The sequence below is a fragment of the Chrysemys picta genome, chromosome 4, assembly GCF_011386835.1.
Source record: "Chrysemys picta bellii isolate R12L10 chromosome 4, ASM1138683v2, whole genome shotgun sequence".
NCBI classification, from domain to species: Eukaryota; Metazoa; Chordata; order Testudines; family Emydidae; genus Chrysemys; species Chrysemys picta.
The window spans coordinates 4,320,142-4,338,064 of NC_088794.1; the positions used below are offsets into that span (position 1 = coordinate 4,320,142).

At 51.3% G+C, this 17,923-nt stretch overlaps 1 protein-coding gene across 1 annotated transcript; it reads right to left on the minus strand.

Moving 5' to 3' along the window:
* Positions 1-8,398: 8,398 nt before the first annotated feature.
* LOC101938562 (perforin-1-like) lies at positions 8,399-11,980 on the minus strand. Its single transcript, XM_065591204.1, has 2 exons — positions 11,386-11,980; positions 8,399-10,749 (listed from the first exon to the last, which is right to left on the minus strand). Exons 1-2 carry the CDS (start codon positions 11,937-11,939, stop codon positions 9,627-9,629), a joined length of 1,677 nt encoding a protein of 558 aa, XP_065447276.1. The 5' UTR covers positions 11,940-11,980; the 3' UTR covers positions 8,399-9,626.
* Between the last annotated feature and the right edge of the window lie 5,943 nt (positions 11,981-17,923).

Sequence of the window (17,923 nt, forward strand, 5' to 3'; positions counted from 1 at the left end):
CGGGCACCACGGTGCACCAATTTGAGTTTCTACCCTGGGGATCCAGTCACAGGGGGCAGTACAGAGACATGGGAAATAAATTGGGGAGGGTCCAGTAGAATTCAGAGTCACACCCCTTGGAGGAGGGGCCCAGGAGCAGCAAACACCGTGCCCTCTTGGGGAGAGGGGGCGGCTATGGAAGTAGAGTCCCACCGTCCCTGGGAGAACAGACCCACACACCCAGGACTGGAGTTGGATGGAAGGGACACCAGAGATGAGAGAGACACTCCCTTCAAGTCTAGGAACATGAACCCAGGAGAGGAGGAGCCTCTGGGAAGAGCCCCAGAAAGGTTGAGGAGCACCAGGGCATGGGAATCATGCTCTGATGAGGGTATCACACAGCCACACTTTGTCTGCGAGGGGGTGTGGCATGGGATCATACAGCCACATCCCATGCGGTTCAGGAAGGGGAGGTGCTTAAGCAGGCAGCTGAGGGGGGCGGGTGAGTGTGAGTCTGCCCATTTCAGGGAAATAGGCCACCCCAGGTCCAGCCCCGGGGAACAGGACTCCTACTTTCTGGCCCGTGCTATGAGATGGGAGTAGGATAGAGTCTAGTGGGATAGAGTAGCAGGGTTGGGAGCCAGGACTCCTGGGTTCTCTCCCGTCTCTGGGAGGGGGGAATCACAGAAGCCCCCAGGCTACAAAAAGAAGTGTTTATTTCATATTCTTTTCACAGCATCAGCCCGAGCCTGGTTTACAAAGAAACTTAGGCCGGTGGTTACCATGAGCTTCCCTTAACTGTTAAGTCCAAACCTGAAGCCCGACAATCCCGTCCAGCCCCCCCTGCACCTCTACACCACTGCACAGCAGGGAATCAATGAATTGCTCTCACAGACTGCTCCAATTCCCTCCAGCAGGAGCAAGGAGCAAGGAGCCTGAGGGGAATCAGAGGGCCCCAGTGGTGCAGAGAACCACCCCCCTAGAGAGGGGAGGGGCCCCAGCAGCACACAGAGCCGCACAGCCTAGAGGGGGTGTGGGGCGCAGGTTGGCGCGGTCGGAGAAGCCCTTGCTGCACTCAGGGCAGGGGAAGGGGCACAGGCCGGGGTGGAGCCGCTTGTGCGTACGCAGATTGTAGGTCAAGGTGAAGCCTCCTCACACTCGGTGCAGGTGGGTGCCCCAGGGCCTGCCTTTGGGTGCTACCCCATTGGTGGCGCCACAGTGTCACTGGAGGCGGCCCCGCAGAGGCGGCAGCCATACCGGGACATGGCCCCTAATTCCTCCTCCTCCCTGCCCCGCTGCTAGCAGTGCATCTGCTCAAGCTTGCGGAGCCTGGAGGAGACCACGAAGGTCTTGCTGCAGCAGCCGCAGTTGAAGGGCCGCTCGCCCGAGTGCATGCGGTGCTGCTGCTTGAGGCCACGAAGGTCTTGTCGCACTCCAGGCACTTGTAGAGGCGCTCACCAGTGTGGATTCGCTGGTGCATGGCCAGGTTGGCTGGCTAGCGGAAAGCCTTGCTGCCCCGGTCACACTGATATGGCTTAAATACTCTCCACTAGGCTGAGGGCAGGGCAGGAGGATGCCAATGGGGGCACGCAGGGAAAGGGGGTGCGATCACTGGCGGGGTGCGGATGCTGGTTCCTCTGGCTGCCTTGGGAAGGGGAGGGACTACAATATCATTGTGTGTGTGTGTGCAGTGAACAGAGTGGGACAATGTAAAAGGGGGAAGGGGCACAAGCGCTTAGGGAGGGGACAAAGAAAGGGGACTGAGTGGGGGGCAATGGAAGTGTTGGTGCTGGTGTCACTAGGCATAACCCTAGGTAACTCGGGAGGGTGGAAGGCCACTAGTGTCAATGAAGCCTTCCTGCACTAGGCCCAAAAGAACCAAACTTCTCCCATGTTTAAACGCTAATCGACCTCACAAGCCAGGTGCAATTGGAATGTGTAAGCAACCAGTTATCTGTGTGCAACCCCCTGCTCACACCGGTATCAAGCGGTAATAATGAGGCCTGCATGTTTCTGGCTGAAGGGAAAATAACAGTTCAAAGGGAAAAAAGGACAAGATAACGGTTTAAAGAAGTTACTAACAAGCTAGACTTATAGCTGCCAAGAATGACTTAACTGCTTAAATGTAATTGCTATTTGCTTAGTAACTATTACCAGGGAAGGGAGGGAGGAGGGGGGGGGGTGAGGCTTAGCTGCAAAAATGTATAAGAAGAGAGAAACTGCTTATGATAGTGTGCTTGATTTGAGACTTGCCTGTCTCCTTGCACCACTTTGAGATCTCAAATAAACTTTGTTTGCTTGTCCACCCCGGTATGTTTATTGGCGCGAAGCACACCGGGCAACGAACCCCGCTGTTGCTGTCCTCGGGCCTCTGTGCCGGCAACAGAAGGTAAGGGGGAAAAGGAACAGGAGTGGAAACAGGCCTTGGGTGGGGGCGGGTAAAGCACCGAGAGCAACCACAGGGGTGAGAGCGGGACTGGGAAACCAACAAACACTCAGGGGCTGGGGAGGGGCAGGCAAAGTAACCAAAAACTCCTAATGGGCCAAGTCAGAAGCGGGGAGGGAAGCAAAATGGCAGCAAGGGGAGGGCGGGGCAGGCAGCAAAAGGAAAGGGGGCAAAATGCTGCAGGGAAGCTGGTGGGCTTAGCGGGGGGGGGAACCCACTCAATAAGATGAGATGAATTTTTGCACCGCCGCACCACCACCACCGGCCCTTGGTTCTATGAGGAAAGCAACACTACAAGACACCTGTGTTGGCCCCTGTGACTCATTGGCATCACCGTGTCCTGATCCCCCCCTTCATCTCGGCTCCACCACCTGCCATGGGGCTCCCACTTGTGCCCATCCCGCTGTCCCTGCCAGGGTGCTGCAGCATCTAGCTGATTCATGCTCTGCCTCTCCTAGCCCCAGGGGAATGGGGAAGGGCTGGGGCCAGGGGACAGTGAGATGGAAGCGGGCGTGCCAGCTAGGGCCATGTACTCTTCAGGGGCTTGCTCTGAAACCACTGGGTGTGTGGTGGGGCGGGAGGAGGCTATGGAAAGATCCTCTCCAGTCCACCATGCTGTGATATTATTGGCATGAACTGTGACCCTATAGATCATTGTTGCAACCAGGGTCCTGTGGTTGGACCAGGTCTTGTACAGAGGAGGTCAAGTCAGGTGTCCATGGAAAGGATGTAGTTTGCTGGTTATGATTATGCTGTCTGTATGTGTGTATCATTTTTGTATTTGAAGTTATGAATATTGGCTATGTGCTTGTATCTCAATGTGTTTGATTCTAAGTAGCCTCAGGGAAGCATTTGGTCTGCTTCTTGAGAAAGGACTATTCTAAGTAAGTGCCTGTCATAAATATAAAGGGAAGGGTAACAACCTTTATGTATGCAGGAACATAAATTCCTCCTGGCCAGAGGTATAGAATCACCTACCTTTAAGGGGTTAATCAGTTCAATTAACCTAGTTGGCACCAGACCAGAAGGACCAATGGGGAAAGAAGATACTTTTAAATTGGGGGGGGGGAGGTTTTGTTTGTGCTCTTTATTTTGTTCCCTCTCGGGACAAAGAGAGAGACCAAGCAGGTAAACCAGCTCCTAAAAAGATCCTGAACTGATACATCTAAAATTTACAGAAGTTGTAAGTAATAGCAAGGAAATGCATTAGATTATCTTTTGTTTTAGCTTGTGGATTTTCCCTATGTTAAGAGGTAATTTTATTCCTGTTTTTGTAACTTTGAAGTCGAGCCTAAAGGGAAATCCTTGTGTTTTAAATCTTTTTATTTACCCTGTAAAGTTATCTTCCATCCTGATTTTGCAGGTGTGATTCTTTTACTTTTTTTAAAATAAAATTCTTCTTTTAAGAACCTGATTGATTTTCAGTGTCCTAAAAACCATGGATTTGGTCTGTGCTCACCTTGTTAACCTATCGGTTGTTATATTATTCTCAAGCCCCACCCCCCAGGAAAGGGGGTGAAGGAGTTTGGGGGGATATTTTGGGGGAGATAGGGCTCCAAGTGGCCCCTCCCTGAATGTTTGTTTAAATCAGTTGGTGGTGGCAGCAATACTGTCCAAGGACAAGGAAAGGAATTTGTGCCTTGGGGAAGTTTTTAACCTAAGCAGGTGGAATATAAACTTAGGGGGTCTTTCATGCAGGTCCCCACATCTGTACCCCAGAGTTCAGAGTTGGGAGGGAACCCTGACAGTGCCCAATCCAGAAACAGTTAACTGACAATGGACTTTGGGAGATGCCAATCCACATCTGAGCTTTCCTGGGAACGTTCAAACAAACATGTAACCAATGGCATCGGCCTGCAAAAGGCTGAATCATTCATGGACATGTGATTTGCCCAGGTGGCTACAAACTCTGTCTTGTTGCTGTGATTTTCACAGGAGGACAAGGGGTTTCCGGCCATAAGAGGAAGAATATAAAAGGCCGTAGAAATTCCTCCATTTTTTCTTCAGCTGGCTCAAGAGATGGCCTCTCCACCCACAAGAGATGCCTGAAAGAAACCAGAACAATGGACAGTAACTGCGGGGGTATGAGTGATTGCTGAACCCAGACTAGGAAGAAGTCCAGTCTGTGAAAGAAGCTTATTGGAACATCTCTGGGGGTGAGATTTTATCTGTAATCTGTTTCTTAATGTATTAGGCTTAGACTTGCGTGTTTTGTTTTATTTTGCTTGGTAATTTACTTTGTTCTGTCTGTTATTACTTGGAACCACTTAAATCCTACTTTTTATACTTAATAAAGTCACCGTTTGCTTATTAATTAACCCAGAGTAAGTAATTAATACCTGGGGAGCAAACAGTGTTATAGAGGGCAGACAATTTATGAGTTTACACTGTATAAGCTTTATACAGAGTAAAACGGATGTATTTGGGGTTTGGATCCCATTGGGAGCTGGGCATCTCGGTTCTAGAGACAGGAGCACTGGCTAAGCCATTTTCATTTAAGTCTTCAGTTTTGGGGCTCGTGGTTGAGACCCTGGGTCTGTGCTGAAGTAGATTAGCGTATCTGGCTCAACAAGACAGGGTTCTTAAGTCCAAAGCTGGTAGAAAAATCGGGCTCACAGGTAGTCTCAGCACATCAAGTGCCAGTCCCAAGGGGGTCTCTGTGACCTAACCCATCACACATGCATCACAACCACATTCTCCCCTGCTCTCTGGAGGCTCCCCATCTCTCAGCCTCTGCACCAGGATCCCAGCCTTATTCCAGGGGCAGGTCAGGAGCTGAGCCACCCACCCCCCAGAAAACACCTTCCATGCTCTGTCAGAACTGACCTGCAAGATGCATTTTAGCTGATCAAGTGTTTGGGGGCTGCACGAGTCAAGGCTGCCGCCTGCTGGAGGGAATCGGAGCTGCACCATTAGAGGAGAACTATTACTCTAATTCCCAGCCCACGTAGCCAGCCAATCCTCCTGCTCTAGGGCCAGATCAGAGTCATGGGCAAGATCAGAACCAGCGCCCCCTAGAGGGAAAAGGCCCCATATCCCATTCCCCAGTCCCCTGAGCCAGCCAATCCCCCTGCTTTAGGGCCAGATCAGAGCTGTATCCCCTAAGAAGGAAAATTCCTCCTATCCCCTACTGGATCCCTTGGCAATAGCAGTGTCTTGCAAATATCAGCTGGGGAATATTAAGAACCCCTAATAACACTGTCCATCTCCCTGTATCTCTTTCCTGGTGTGGTGTTTCCCTCTGGTGTTATCTGGACAGGTGATCTGCTAGGTCACTCCAATCCTTGACTCTGGGAGCCGGCCTTACTCTGCTCTGCTGTGAGAACCCCCACTCCTGGGCTGTTCACACACACATTCTGGCTGCTCCCAGCTACTCACGACCGAATGACACTAGCCAATATTGCATTAAGTAAAAGATACGGTAGCCCATGAAAGTAACAGGCACTGTAGGTCAGTGCATCGTACGTAGCAAACACAGATTCCTATTAACATTGGAACCACTGCACTTCACTCCCATGCAGGGCACCAAACATTAGTGGTGGCTTTCAGCCTCAAATTGCTCCCTCAACACATCCCTAATCCTTGCAGCCCTGCGCTGGGCCCCTCTAATAGACCTGCTCTCTGGTTGTTCAAATTCAGCCTCCAGGTGTTGAACCTCTGAGGTCCATGTCTGAGTGAATCTTTCACCCTTCCCTTCACAAATGTTATGGAGGGTACAGCACGCGGATATAACCGTAGGGATGTTGTCATTGGCCAGGTCCAGCTTCCCATACACACAGCGCCAGCGACTCTTTATACAACCAAAAGCACACTCCACAGTGATTCTGTACCAACTCCTTGCTGCTGTCAAGCCTCCCTGTTTACGGTTTCATGAGCCATGGCATTAAAGGGTAAGCCGTGTCTCCAAGGATCACAATGGGCATTTCGACTTCCCCTACGGTGATCTTCTGGTCTGGGAAGAAAGTCCCGGCTTGCAGCTTCCTGAACAGGCCTGTGTTTCGAAAGATGCGTGCGTCATGCACCTTTCCGGGCCAGCCTGTGAAATGCTCCCGGTGATCCGGAAGTGCCCCTTCTGATTAATGTACTCGGAGGCTAGGTGGTCTGGTGCCAGAATGGGAATAGGCGTGCCATCTATCTCCCCTCCACAGTTACGGAAACCCATTTGTGCAAAGCCATCCACAATGTCACGCACGTTCCCCAGAGTCACAGTTTTTCTGAGCAGGATGTGATTAGTGGCCCTGAAAACTTGCATCAACATGAGTCCAACGGTCGACTTTCCCACTCCAAACTGGTTCGCGACCGATCGGTAGCTGTCTGGCGTTGCCAGATTCCAGATTGCAATAGACACCTGCTTCTCCACCGAAAGGGCAGCTCTCAATCTCGTGTCCTTGCTCCGCAGGGTGGGGGCAAGGTCATCACACAGTCCCATGAAAGTGGCTTTTCTCATCTGAAAGTTCTGCAGCCACTGCTCGTCATCCCAGACTTGCATGACGATGTGATCTCATCACTCAGTGCTTGTTTCCTGAGCCCCAAAAGCGGAGTTCCACGGTGGTGAGCATGTCTGTGAATGACACAAGCAATCTCATGTCGAATGCGTTCTGTGAGTGGACATCATCCTTGGACTCCTCGCTGTCAGTTTGTAGCTTAAGGGGTAACTTCACTGCAATTCATGACGTGCTGGCGAGATCCATCAGCATCTTCCTCAGCAGTTCGGGCTCCATTCCCGCAGACCAAAAGGGAAGACAGAGCGCGCAGTACAAAAACCGTTGAAGGATGGCGCCAAATGTGGACTGAACCACAGGTATTGCTGGGATGCGAAGCGATGCATTATGGGGCCTTGGGACAGGACCCAGAATACCCTGCACCTCCTCCCCTTCCCAAAAGCCACAGCGCCAGAATGGGAAGAGGTGCTCTGTGGGATAGCTGCCCATAATGCACCGCTCCCAATGCCGCTGCAAGTGCCGCAAATGTGTCCATGCCAGTGCGCTGGCAGCTGACAGTGTGAACATACTGCAGCGCTTTCCCTGCTGAAGTCTCCAAGGGCTGGTTTAACTCCCAGCGCCCTACATCTGCAAGTGTAGCCATGCCCTAACAAATTATTTTGTTGTTGCCTAGGCCAGTGTCCTTTGTTCCTGTGAGTCTGGGCTGGGTTTCTCCCATCCATGCCCTGATGAGGTGTGAACTGCCTCTCTGTTCTTGGAGAGTTTTTGCCTGGGCTTGCTTTAAGCCATGAGGATACATTTTCTGCCTCATAACGATATACATGAAATTACAACCTATAATCTTACGATAACATTACTGTAACAATTACTATAACATCACTATAGCAACCATGCGCAGAGCATCATAAGCCTTCCAAAGACACCCAACATGACAAACTTTGCATTGGATACCACACAATTATTTTATAAAGATGAACATAGAGGTGCTGGGTGTTCCCCTGAGGTACAGAGCATCACACCCACCCATCCCACTCTGTCCCCAACAGAAGCCACTGCCATTAGCCACATTACACCGGATTCCCCATTGCAGCAAACTCATCCAGCTGTCTAGCTCCCCTGTCTTGTCACGCCTCGCTCCCCTCCAGCCCAGAGCTCCCCCTAGCGTTTCCAAGCATGTATTGCAGCCGCTCATTTCTACTCTAGATCTAGGTCCAGCCCACTGAGGTTAGAAGAATGACAGGACTTCCTGCTTAGAAATTTTATTTCACACATGTTTATTGAGGCAGGGAGATACATTTGCAAAGATCCAGAGACCTGGAATCCTCTCAGAAACAAATCATTTTGCAGTGGTACTGCAAAGCTGCATGGCAGTTTTCCAGGCTGGAGATCATAGAATCATAGAATATCAAGGTTGGAAGGGATCTCAGGGGGTCATCTAGTCCAACCCCCTGCTCAAAGATATTTCAGTTGCAGTCAGTAGGGTTCAGAGTTAACCACACCCACTCCATCAGTGAGGTGCACCACCGAGCTATTGATCTAGGCTCTCAACAGATGCAAGTAGCAGTGAGAGAAGAAGAAGCTTTAATCCCCAAATTAGGGAAAATTAGCCTTTCCCAAATGTGATCCCAGTGCAGTGCCATCTTCCTGAGCCTGCTGACAGCCGGAATCGATAGCTCTGTGGCATGTTCTCCTGTGCGTTAACTCTGAAGCCTAGTGAGAAGGAGTGATATGTCATCATCTTTGTTAACCATCTGAGCAGAGAACATCCAGCAGGTTGGTGGATGGAGCCTGTGTATTCATGATAATAGAAGTATCCCCAAAGCAGCTGGGTAATTGTGAAAAGCAACAGAAACAACACTTAGGGAACAGCCCCCTAATGAATCCTCCCCCCGGGACCCCGGCCCATCTGCTGGGTGCTTCGAACCATGTCCACCCTGGAGTATCTTAGGGTTTCTACAGAGGGTTAATCACTGAAGCCACAATAGGACAAGGCTCAGATTTGCATCTTATCCCTTCCTGTAGAAAAAAATCAGTTTTCAAGTGGATACACGAGACAGATAAATACAGTGATGGCTGGATATATGGGGCTGTGGATTGGTTGCCCTGCCTGCACAAATTGGTTGACTGGTTGGTTGGGTGTACTTAGGACATTCATTGGTTGGTTGCTTGCACTGGCTACACAGCTTGGTTGGTTGGCTGGATGTACTTAAGACCTTAGTTGGTTGGGTGGTTAGTTACCTTGGTTGCAGAAGATCAGTAGTTCTCAACCTGTGGCCCGTGGGCCACTTGTGCACCAATCAGCCCACAGCTGCAGCCCATCGTGAGGGTCGTACAGATAGTACATATGCAGTGTGGATGTGGCCAAAATAACACATAGAGAGCTGCACATGCAATCCCCAATGCAACCTCCCCTGCATATGCAATCCACAATGGTAAATAGGTTGAGATTAGGTATGCAGTAGGTACATACATTAGTTTGTCGATTAGATGGATACATTGGATGGCGGGAATCATTGGACACACTGGTCTGATGGATCCGGAACGGGCGGTTCATGGTGGGATGTTTTCCCAGCGGGAGCTGTGAGGATATCGGGCTACAGGAGCAGAGAGTCTCTTATGGGCATCGGAGACACCGATTCCCGAGCAGGAGTGACAGCATGAAGCTCAGTAGTGTCAGCAGAGTGGGAACTAGGAAACGCTCGGGGGGACAGGGAGCGCTAGTGACCAGTGCACATCCATACCCCTCTCCAATCAAGGGCTCACCAGAAGGCCTCTGCCTCTTTCCCCTTAGCTGTTCCCAGCTGGGGTGGCTGGGAGACATAGTCGAGGCAGCTCCGACCCCCGAGGTGGGGCCCACAGCGCAGGCTGTACTGGAACCAGATGCGGCCGTGGTTCAGGTAGCAATCCTTCTGGTGGGGCCCCCCAGCCTCCAGCGGGATGTCGCAGCTTCCCAGCAGGTCATCGTCCCACTTGTTGTCCTCGTCCCAGACCTGGACACGGATCTTGCTGGTGCTGGTGATGCGGACGGTACCAAAGTCCAAGGGGATGTTCCAGACAGGATTGTTGTTGTTCCAGATGGTGCCGGTCCGTATCTCCCTTCTCTCAAAGAAGACCTTGACGAAGGCATCCGTACCGGTAAAGTAATCCCCCCACAGGCCACTGGCCTTCTTCACTATCACCATCAGCTTCCCCAGGCCGCGCTCCCGTGAGCAGCACATGGCGTTGGTCATGGCATCCCCGGGGCAGACGCAGGAGCAGGGGTCGTGGGCGCTGCGTTGAGTCCCCGGAGGGCAGCTTCGGGTGCAATTCCTCCACAGGGCCCTCTCACGGATGTACTCACTGACTGCCTGCTTCAGCGCCTCTCGCTTCGGGTCGTCCTGCTCCACCAGGATGTGGATGGGGTGCAGCGAATAGGACACCGGGCCAGGGCTGGCTTTGAGGCTCTCAATCCAGGCCGAGAAGACCTTGGCATCACTGCCTGAGAAGAGCACGTCAGTCGTGCTCTCTCCTCCCTCCACCTCCACGTGGCGCTCCCGATACGTCTCATGGAAGCTCCCCTGGACCTTCCCCTTCTTCTTCTCCTCCTCGCACTTGCTGTTCCCACCCTTGACCGAGCCCATTCCGATACTCACGCCCGCCTCCACGCTCAAGCAGTCCTTGATCTCGTCGTCGGTCAAGCTGCTCATTGCCGCTTCGCAGACCCGCACGGCCGTCACGTCCCGCGCCCGGCCCCCCAGCTGCAGCTGGGACATGTAGTGGGTGCCGTAGTTGCTGATTAGCTGCTGGTACTCCACCTTCGATTTGCTGTCGTACTGGTCCGGGAGGTTCTCCAGCGCCAGAGTGAAATGGCTGGTGAGCGGGGGCATCTCGCTGACCCGGAACCTGGTCAGGGACACAAGGTGAGGAGTGTGTTCAGCTCGGTGAGTCAGCTGAGATCATTAGCTCTGTGTCCTAAGGCCCCAGACAACCCACAAGCCAAGGTCTAAGCAGGTGGCTCCTAGTCAATGCAACCACCCAGTTTGCTGAACCTCACGACTGTGCTGGGAATACTGCCAGCTGCTTGATAGTTCTGACAGACGTCCCCCACTCTGGCCATAGCAGGTCGCTGGCTGTCCTGACACACATGAGAAGAAAATCCCAGATAGCTGTCCAGTCCCACATAGGAGCTGGCGCCCCCTAGAGGGGAAACACCCCTTGTAGCATTTCCTGCCTTCCTAGCCAGCCAATCCCCTGCCCTGGGACCAGATTGGAGATGATGCCCCCTGGAGGAGAAAGGTCCTGTGCCCCATTCCCCATTATCCTGAAACAGTTCCCCATCCTGGGGCCGGATTGAAGCCAGTGTTCCCTAGAGAGGAAAGGTTCTGTGTCTTATTCCCTGCCCCCCTGAGCAAGCCATTCTCCCACCCTAGGCCTGGATCAGAGCTGGCGCTCCGTAGAGGGGAAAGGCCCTGTGTCACTGTGTGCTGTTGCTGTAATCCCAATTTCAGGTGAGTCCTCCTGACCCAGGCTGGCTCTCACCTGTAATAGCCACAGGACACCTCGTGGCTCATGAAGCTGTATTTGTCCATCCGCGTGTGGTCTACCACGAAACTGGCCAGTTTGGAATGTGATCCGGCCAGCGCCACCTGGACATTAACCTTGGGCTTCACAGGCACGTCCAGCCCCACCTTCCAGTCGTTCTGCACCGCGGACGCTGCCGACTCCATCATGCCCATCGCCGACTGCTGCACCGAGCTGCTCAGCTTCTGGCGGCACGAGACGTGGACCCGCCAGTCCACCGCAGCCAGCGGCAGCCTCTGCCACTGCCCTCCCTGCAGTGGGTTCTGGCACAGGGTGCAGGTGCCGTCCTCGTGCTGCCAGTCGCTGCTGTCAACCAGATAGGCCCCCTTCCTGCCCATCGTGGTCACATCGATGCCCTCACCAATCAGGCTGTGCCCGGGCACGAAGGCCGTGTGCTTCTTGCATTCATTTTCCGTGCTTGTCTGACAATTGGAGGTGGCCCCAGGGAAGATGAAGAGGAGGAAGAGGAGGAGGGGGATGAAGGCACCAAATCTGGGCATGACTGATATCATGGGTTCCCCCACCCAGGAGGGGCCGTCGGACTCTGAAACCCCTAGAGGAACAGACACAGAGAGATCCAGAATTAGTGACATCCACCAACCACCCACGACATCAACCATATTTTATTGCACACCTACGAAAAGTCTGGGCTCTAGGAGGCATTACACAAATAACATGATGCCTCATTTGCATGTTTGACTAAAGATTACCTAATTTGCATCAATTCCCTCCCCACTCTATTTCTTAGCTGTTGGGGGAGGGATAGCTCAGTGGTTTGAGCATTGGCCTGATAAACCCAGGATTGTGAGTTCAATCCTTGAGGGGGCTACTTAGTGATCTGGGGCAAAAATCAGTATTTGGTCCTGCTAGTGAAGGCAGGGGGCTGGACTCAATGACCTTTCAGGGTCCCTTCCCGTTCTAGGAGATGGGATATCACCATTAATTTAATACCAGCACTAACTACGAAGAGGAGTTATAGTTTCACATGTCTACTCTACGGTGCGCAATATAATAATAGAGGCTGGTGCCATGTGGACAGAGTCCGTGTGGTGGCTTTTATAACCAGCGATCTAACCCGGTATCTTGCTCCATCCATTTTGCCCTGGATCAGGCCCACGGGCCTATCTAGCCCAATATCCTGCCCCCTTCCTGCCACCAAGAGTAAACCCATAGAATCACAGAATCATAGAACTGGAAAGGACCTCGAGAGGTCATCTAGTGCAGTCCCCTGCACTCATGGCAGGACTAAGTATTGTCTAGACCATCCCTGACAGGTGTTTGTCCAACCTGCTCTTAAAAATCCCCAGTGATGGAGATTCCACAACCTCCCTAGGCAATTTATTCCAGTGCTTAACCTCCCTGACAGTTAGGAAGTTTTTCTTAATGTCCAACCTAAACCACTCTTGTTGCAATTTAAGCTCATTGCTTCTTGTTCTGTTCTCAGAGGTTAAGAAGAACAATTTTTCTCCCTCCTCCTTGTAACAACCTTTTACATACTTGAAAACTGTTCTCATGTCCCCTCTCGGTCTTCTCTTCTCCAGACTAAACAAACCCATTTTTTTCACTCTTCCCTCATAGCTCATGTTTTCTAGACCTTTAATCATTTTTGTTGCTCTTCTCTTGACTTTCTCCAATTTGTCCACATCTTTCCTGAAATGTGGCACCCAGAACTGGACACAATACTCCAGTTGAAGCCTAATCAGTACAGAGTAGAACAGAAGAATGACTTCTCGTGTCTTGCTTCCAATACTCCTGCTAATACATCTCAGAAGGATGTTCGCTTGTTTTGCAACAGCGTTACACTGTTGACACATATTTAGCTTGTGATCCACTATGACCCTCAGATCCCTTTCTGCAGTGCTCCGTCCTAGGCCGTCATTTCCCATTGTGTGTGTGCAACTGATTGTTCCTTCCTAAATGGAGCACTTTGCATTTGTCCTGATTGAATTTCATCCTATTGACTTCAGACCATTTCTCTAGTTTGTCCAGAGCATTTTGAATTTTAATCCTAACCTCCAAAGCACTTGCAATCCCTCCCAGCTTGGTATCATCCACAAACTTTATCAGTGTCCTCTCTATGCCATGATCTAAATCACTGATGAAGATTTTGAACAAAACTGGACCCAGAACTGATCCTTGCGGGACCCCACTCGTTATGTCCTTCCAGCATGACTGTGAACCACTGATAACTGCTCTCTGGGAACAATTTTCCAATCAGTTCTGCACCCACCTTATAGTAGCTCCATCTAGATTACATTTCCCTAGTTTGTTTATGAGACGGTCATTCAAGACAGTATCAAAAGCCACACTAAAGCTTTACTAAAGGGACCATCTAGTGTGATATCCTGTCCTCTTCTTTCCGCCCCAGATGCTTTGAGAACCTCACACTTCTCTCTGTGTCCCTCCCCGTACTAACCACAAGGGATGCTGTGTTAAATGTAGATTTCAATTGTGTTCCACTTGGGTTGGAGCTGTACAGCAATGCTGGCTGTGGGAGAGCAAAGGGTGACAGCTCTGCATCCTGTGACAGTAGGAGGCTCAGACTGGGAGGGGACAGTAAATGTTTGACCTCACCCCAGCAGAACCAGGCAGGAAAAATGCATTTGAATATTGACTGGTCGGTTCTGCCCAGCCCCCAACCCCCGGGCCCCTGCAAGCCGAGCCTCAGGGTTCCCTCCCCCCGACCCACTCTGGCAGCGCTCCTCAATCCCCACCTGCTGCCCCACTGCTTCGTTGCCAATAGGAACTCAAACAGCCTAAAATGGCAAGATGCCCCTGATATGAAAGGTATCAACTACGTCAATGAATTATCAAAAGCTGATTGGCAACATGGTCTAAGGTGCCACAAGTACTCCTGTTCTTTTTGAGTTCTATTGTCGCACTGGCAGGGGAGTGGGGTGAAGTGGGTTAGAGGATGGGGGTGTGTGGAGTCAGGACTCCTGGGTTCTATTGTCGCACTGGCAGGGGAGTGGGGTGAAGTGGGTTAGAGGATGGGGGGCAGGGAGTCAGGACTCCTGGGTTCTATTGTCGCTCTGGCAGGGGAGTGGGGTGAAGTGGGTTAGAGGGTGGGGGGCAGGGAGTCAGGACTCCTGGGTTCTCTGGTCGCTCTGGCAGGGGAGTGGGGTGAAGTGGGTTAGATGATGGGGGTGTGTGGAGTCAGAACTCCTGGGTTCTATTGTCGCTCTGGCAGGGGAGTGGGGTGAAGTGGGTTAGAGGATGGGGGGCAGGGAGTCAGGACTCCTGGGTTCTATTGTCGCACTGGCAGGGGAGTGGGGTGAAGTGGGTTAGACAATGGGGGGCAGGGAGTCAAGACTCCTGGGTTCTCTGGTCGCTCTGGCAGGGGAGTGGGGTGAAGTGGGTTAGAGGATGGGGGGCAGGGAGTCAGGACTCCTGGGTTCTATTGTCGCTCCAGCAGGGGAATGGGGTGAAGTGGGTTAGAGAATGGGGGGGTGGGAGGGGGTCAGGACTCCTGCGTTCTATTGTCATACTGGGAGGGGAGTGAGATCAAATGAGTTAGAGCAGAGGGACTTGGGACCATGATCTAGGTTCAGGTCTGTGCAACATCCGGTTTGACAGGGCCCCAAATCTCAATGGGGGGGGGATCTGTGCAGTGCCCAGTATTAGGGGGCCCTGATCTCAGTTGGGATGGGTTTGTGCAGCCCCCAGAGCGACGGGGTCCCAGATCTCGGTCAGGGACTGAGCAGCACCCGACATGATGGATCCCTGATCTCCGCCGGGGTCTGTGCAGAGCCCAGCACGATAGGGTCCCTGTACTCGGTAGGCGTCTGTGCAAGGACCGGCACGATGGGGTCCCTGAGCTAGGTCAGGGAATTTGTAGGGCCTGGCACGATGAGGTTCCCAATCTTGGCCAGCGTCTGAACAGACCCACCCATCACTCACCTGCCTCCGGTATATTTCGGCTGAGGTATATTTCGGCTCCCGGGCCTGGCGGTGTCTGGGGTTGGTCTGTGTCTCTGCTGGGAGAGACGCGCTTTGAAGTTGACCAAGGCACCACAAAAGGTCTCCTGCGTTCTGAGTGTCTCAGCCGTCATCACGTTCCCCCCAGCGCGGAGCTCCTGCCCCCTTTACACCTCCAACCACAGCCATTGGGCAGGAAGCTGTGGCCAGCAATTGTTCCACCTCTGTGGTGGATCAAATGCACCTACCCTGGGTCTCGACCCAGGGAATGAGGTGCTAGAGAGGCTGAAAAGGAACACACAGTGAGACAAACCCCGATTCACTGGGGCCAGAACTGCGTGCCTGGAGAGAGCACCCCATGCTGAGCCCCCCACCCTGCAGCACAGCGCCTCCTAGTGCCACACTGGAGCATTGGAATAGGTTACCTATGGAGGTGGTGGAATCTCCTTCCTTAGAGGTTTTTAAGGCCCGGCTTGACAAAGCCCTGGCTGGGATGATTTAGTTGGGAATTGGTCCTGCTTTGAGCAGGGGGTTGGACTAGATACCTCCTGAGGTCCCTTCCAACCCTGATATTCTATGATTCTATGATTGGGGCCAGCACTGCCTGATGTGGGGGAGTACACGCTGCTGAGCCCCTACCCTGTAGCACAGCGCCCCCCCAGTGCCACACTGGGGCCACCACCTCGTTTCTCACGGACCCCACTCAAAATACAGAGAAACCCCATCAATAGCAATGGAATCAGGCTGGATTCTCATCACTGGGTAAATCCAGAGCAAGCCCAATGCCCTGGCCCTGTGGGGCAGGCTGGGGGGGAGGTGGGGAAATTGGGCACTGGGGGGTAAGGGGGGGGCGATGACCCTGGGTTGCTGTAGAGCAGGTTTGCGGTTTCCTTCTCTCTCTCTCTCTTCCCCCGTGTTTTTTTCTATCCACCCTTTCATCCCCTGGGACTCCAACCCCAGAGTCCCACAGCAGCCGCTTTGCTGCTCCCATCAGGGGATTCTGCTCACTAAATTTCCTAAATTTAGATACAAAAATGATACATGCATCTATATAGGATAATCATATTCAGAAAATCATATCTTTTCCAATGACACCTCACATGACTTATCTTGTACAAAATGCATCATAATTATGCCATAATCATATCATATTAATATTACGATGACAAATATGGGCTGCAGCGTCACACCCGTGGGTCCAGCGAGCCCAGTACCGTACCCCAACCCCACCACTCCTGATCACACCGATAGTCCCATTTGGTCCGGTATCCTTCCCCCTCCATTCCACCCTGGATTAGACCCATGGGCCCTTCAAGCCTGCTCTCCTGCCCCCGATCAGATCGACGGGCCGATATAGCCTGGTATTGTGCCCCTCCATGTACTCTGATTCGGGGGGCAGGACTATCCCCCTGACATGCTGTTTGTGGATCGCAGGGGCTGACATGGAAGATGTGAAAATCTCTTTGACTAAGAGCTGTTCACACCGGCGCTTTTTGTTGGTAAAACTTCTTGTAAGGGGTGTTGTTTTTTTCACACCCTGGAACGACAAAAGTTTTACTCACAAATGCTGTATAGAGAAAGCCAGAGTCATATAAGATTATAGAGAGATACGAGGGTGTATGGGGGTAGATAGATAGATAGATAGATAGATAGATAGATAGATAGATAGATAGATAGATAGAGGGGGTGGATGGGGATAGATAGATAGATAGATAGATAGATAGATAGATAGATAGATAGATAGATAGATAGATAGATAGATAGATAGATAGAGGGGGTGGATGGGGATAGATAGATAGATAGATAGATAGATAGATAGATAGATAGATAGATAGATAAGGGTGTATGGGGGTAGATAGATAGATAGATAGATAGATAGATAGATAGATAGATAGATAGATAGATAGATAGATAGACGGGGTGGATGGGGATAGATAGATAGATAGATAGATAGATAGATAGATAGATAGATAGATAGATAGATAGAGGGGGTGTATGAGGGTAGATAGATAGATAGATAGATAGATGGGGTGGATGGGGATAGATAGATAGATAGATAGATAGATAGATAGATGGGGTGGATGGGGATAGATAGATAGATAGATAGATAGATAGATAGATAGATAGATAGATAGATAGATAGATGGGGTGGATGGGGGTTGATAGATAGATAGATAGATAGATAGAGGGGGGGATGGGGATAGATAGATAGATAGATAGATAGATAGATAGATAGATAGATAGATAGATAGATAGATAGATAGATAGAGGGGGGGATGGGGATAGATAGATAGATAGATAGATAGATAGATAGATAGATAGATAGATAGATGGGGGGATGGGGATAGATAGATAGATAGATAGATAGATAGATAGATAGATAGATCTGTAAATATGTTATGTGGACAGATAGATGAAACTTCTTAACACATTAAATATTTCATATCTCTGGGGTCTAGATCTGGGAGAAAGAAACAATTGAACAGATTTCACAGGGAAGTTTTCTACCTCTCCAGTGAGTGCTAAGGAAAAAGGTTTAATGTTTGGGGTGAGGCGGTGGATGGGAGGCAGGACCCCT

What these genes read in the sequence shown, in the direction of transcription:
- LOC101938562 (XM_065591204.1), bottom strand. Translation starts at nt 11,939, where the DNA reads ATGATATCAGTCATGCCCAGATTTGGTGCCTTCATCCCCCTCCTCCTC. An exon ending in GTGTCCTGTGGCTATTACAG is followed by an intron (nt 10,750 to 11,385) that starts GTGAGAGCCAGC and finishes GTCCCTGACCAG; the next exon opens with GTTCCGGGTCAGCGAGATGC.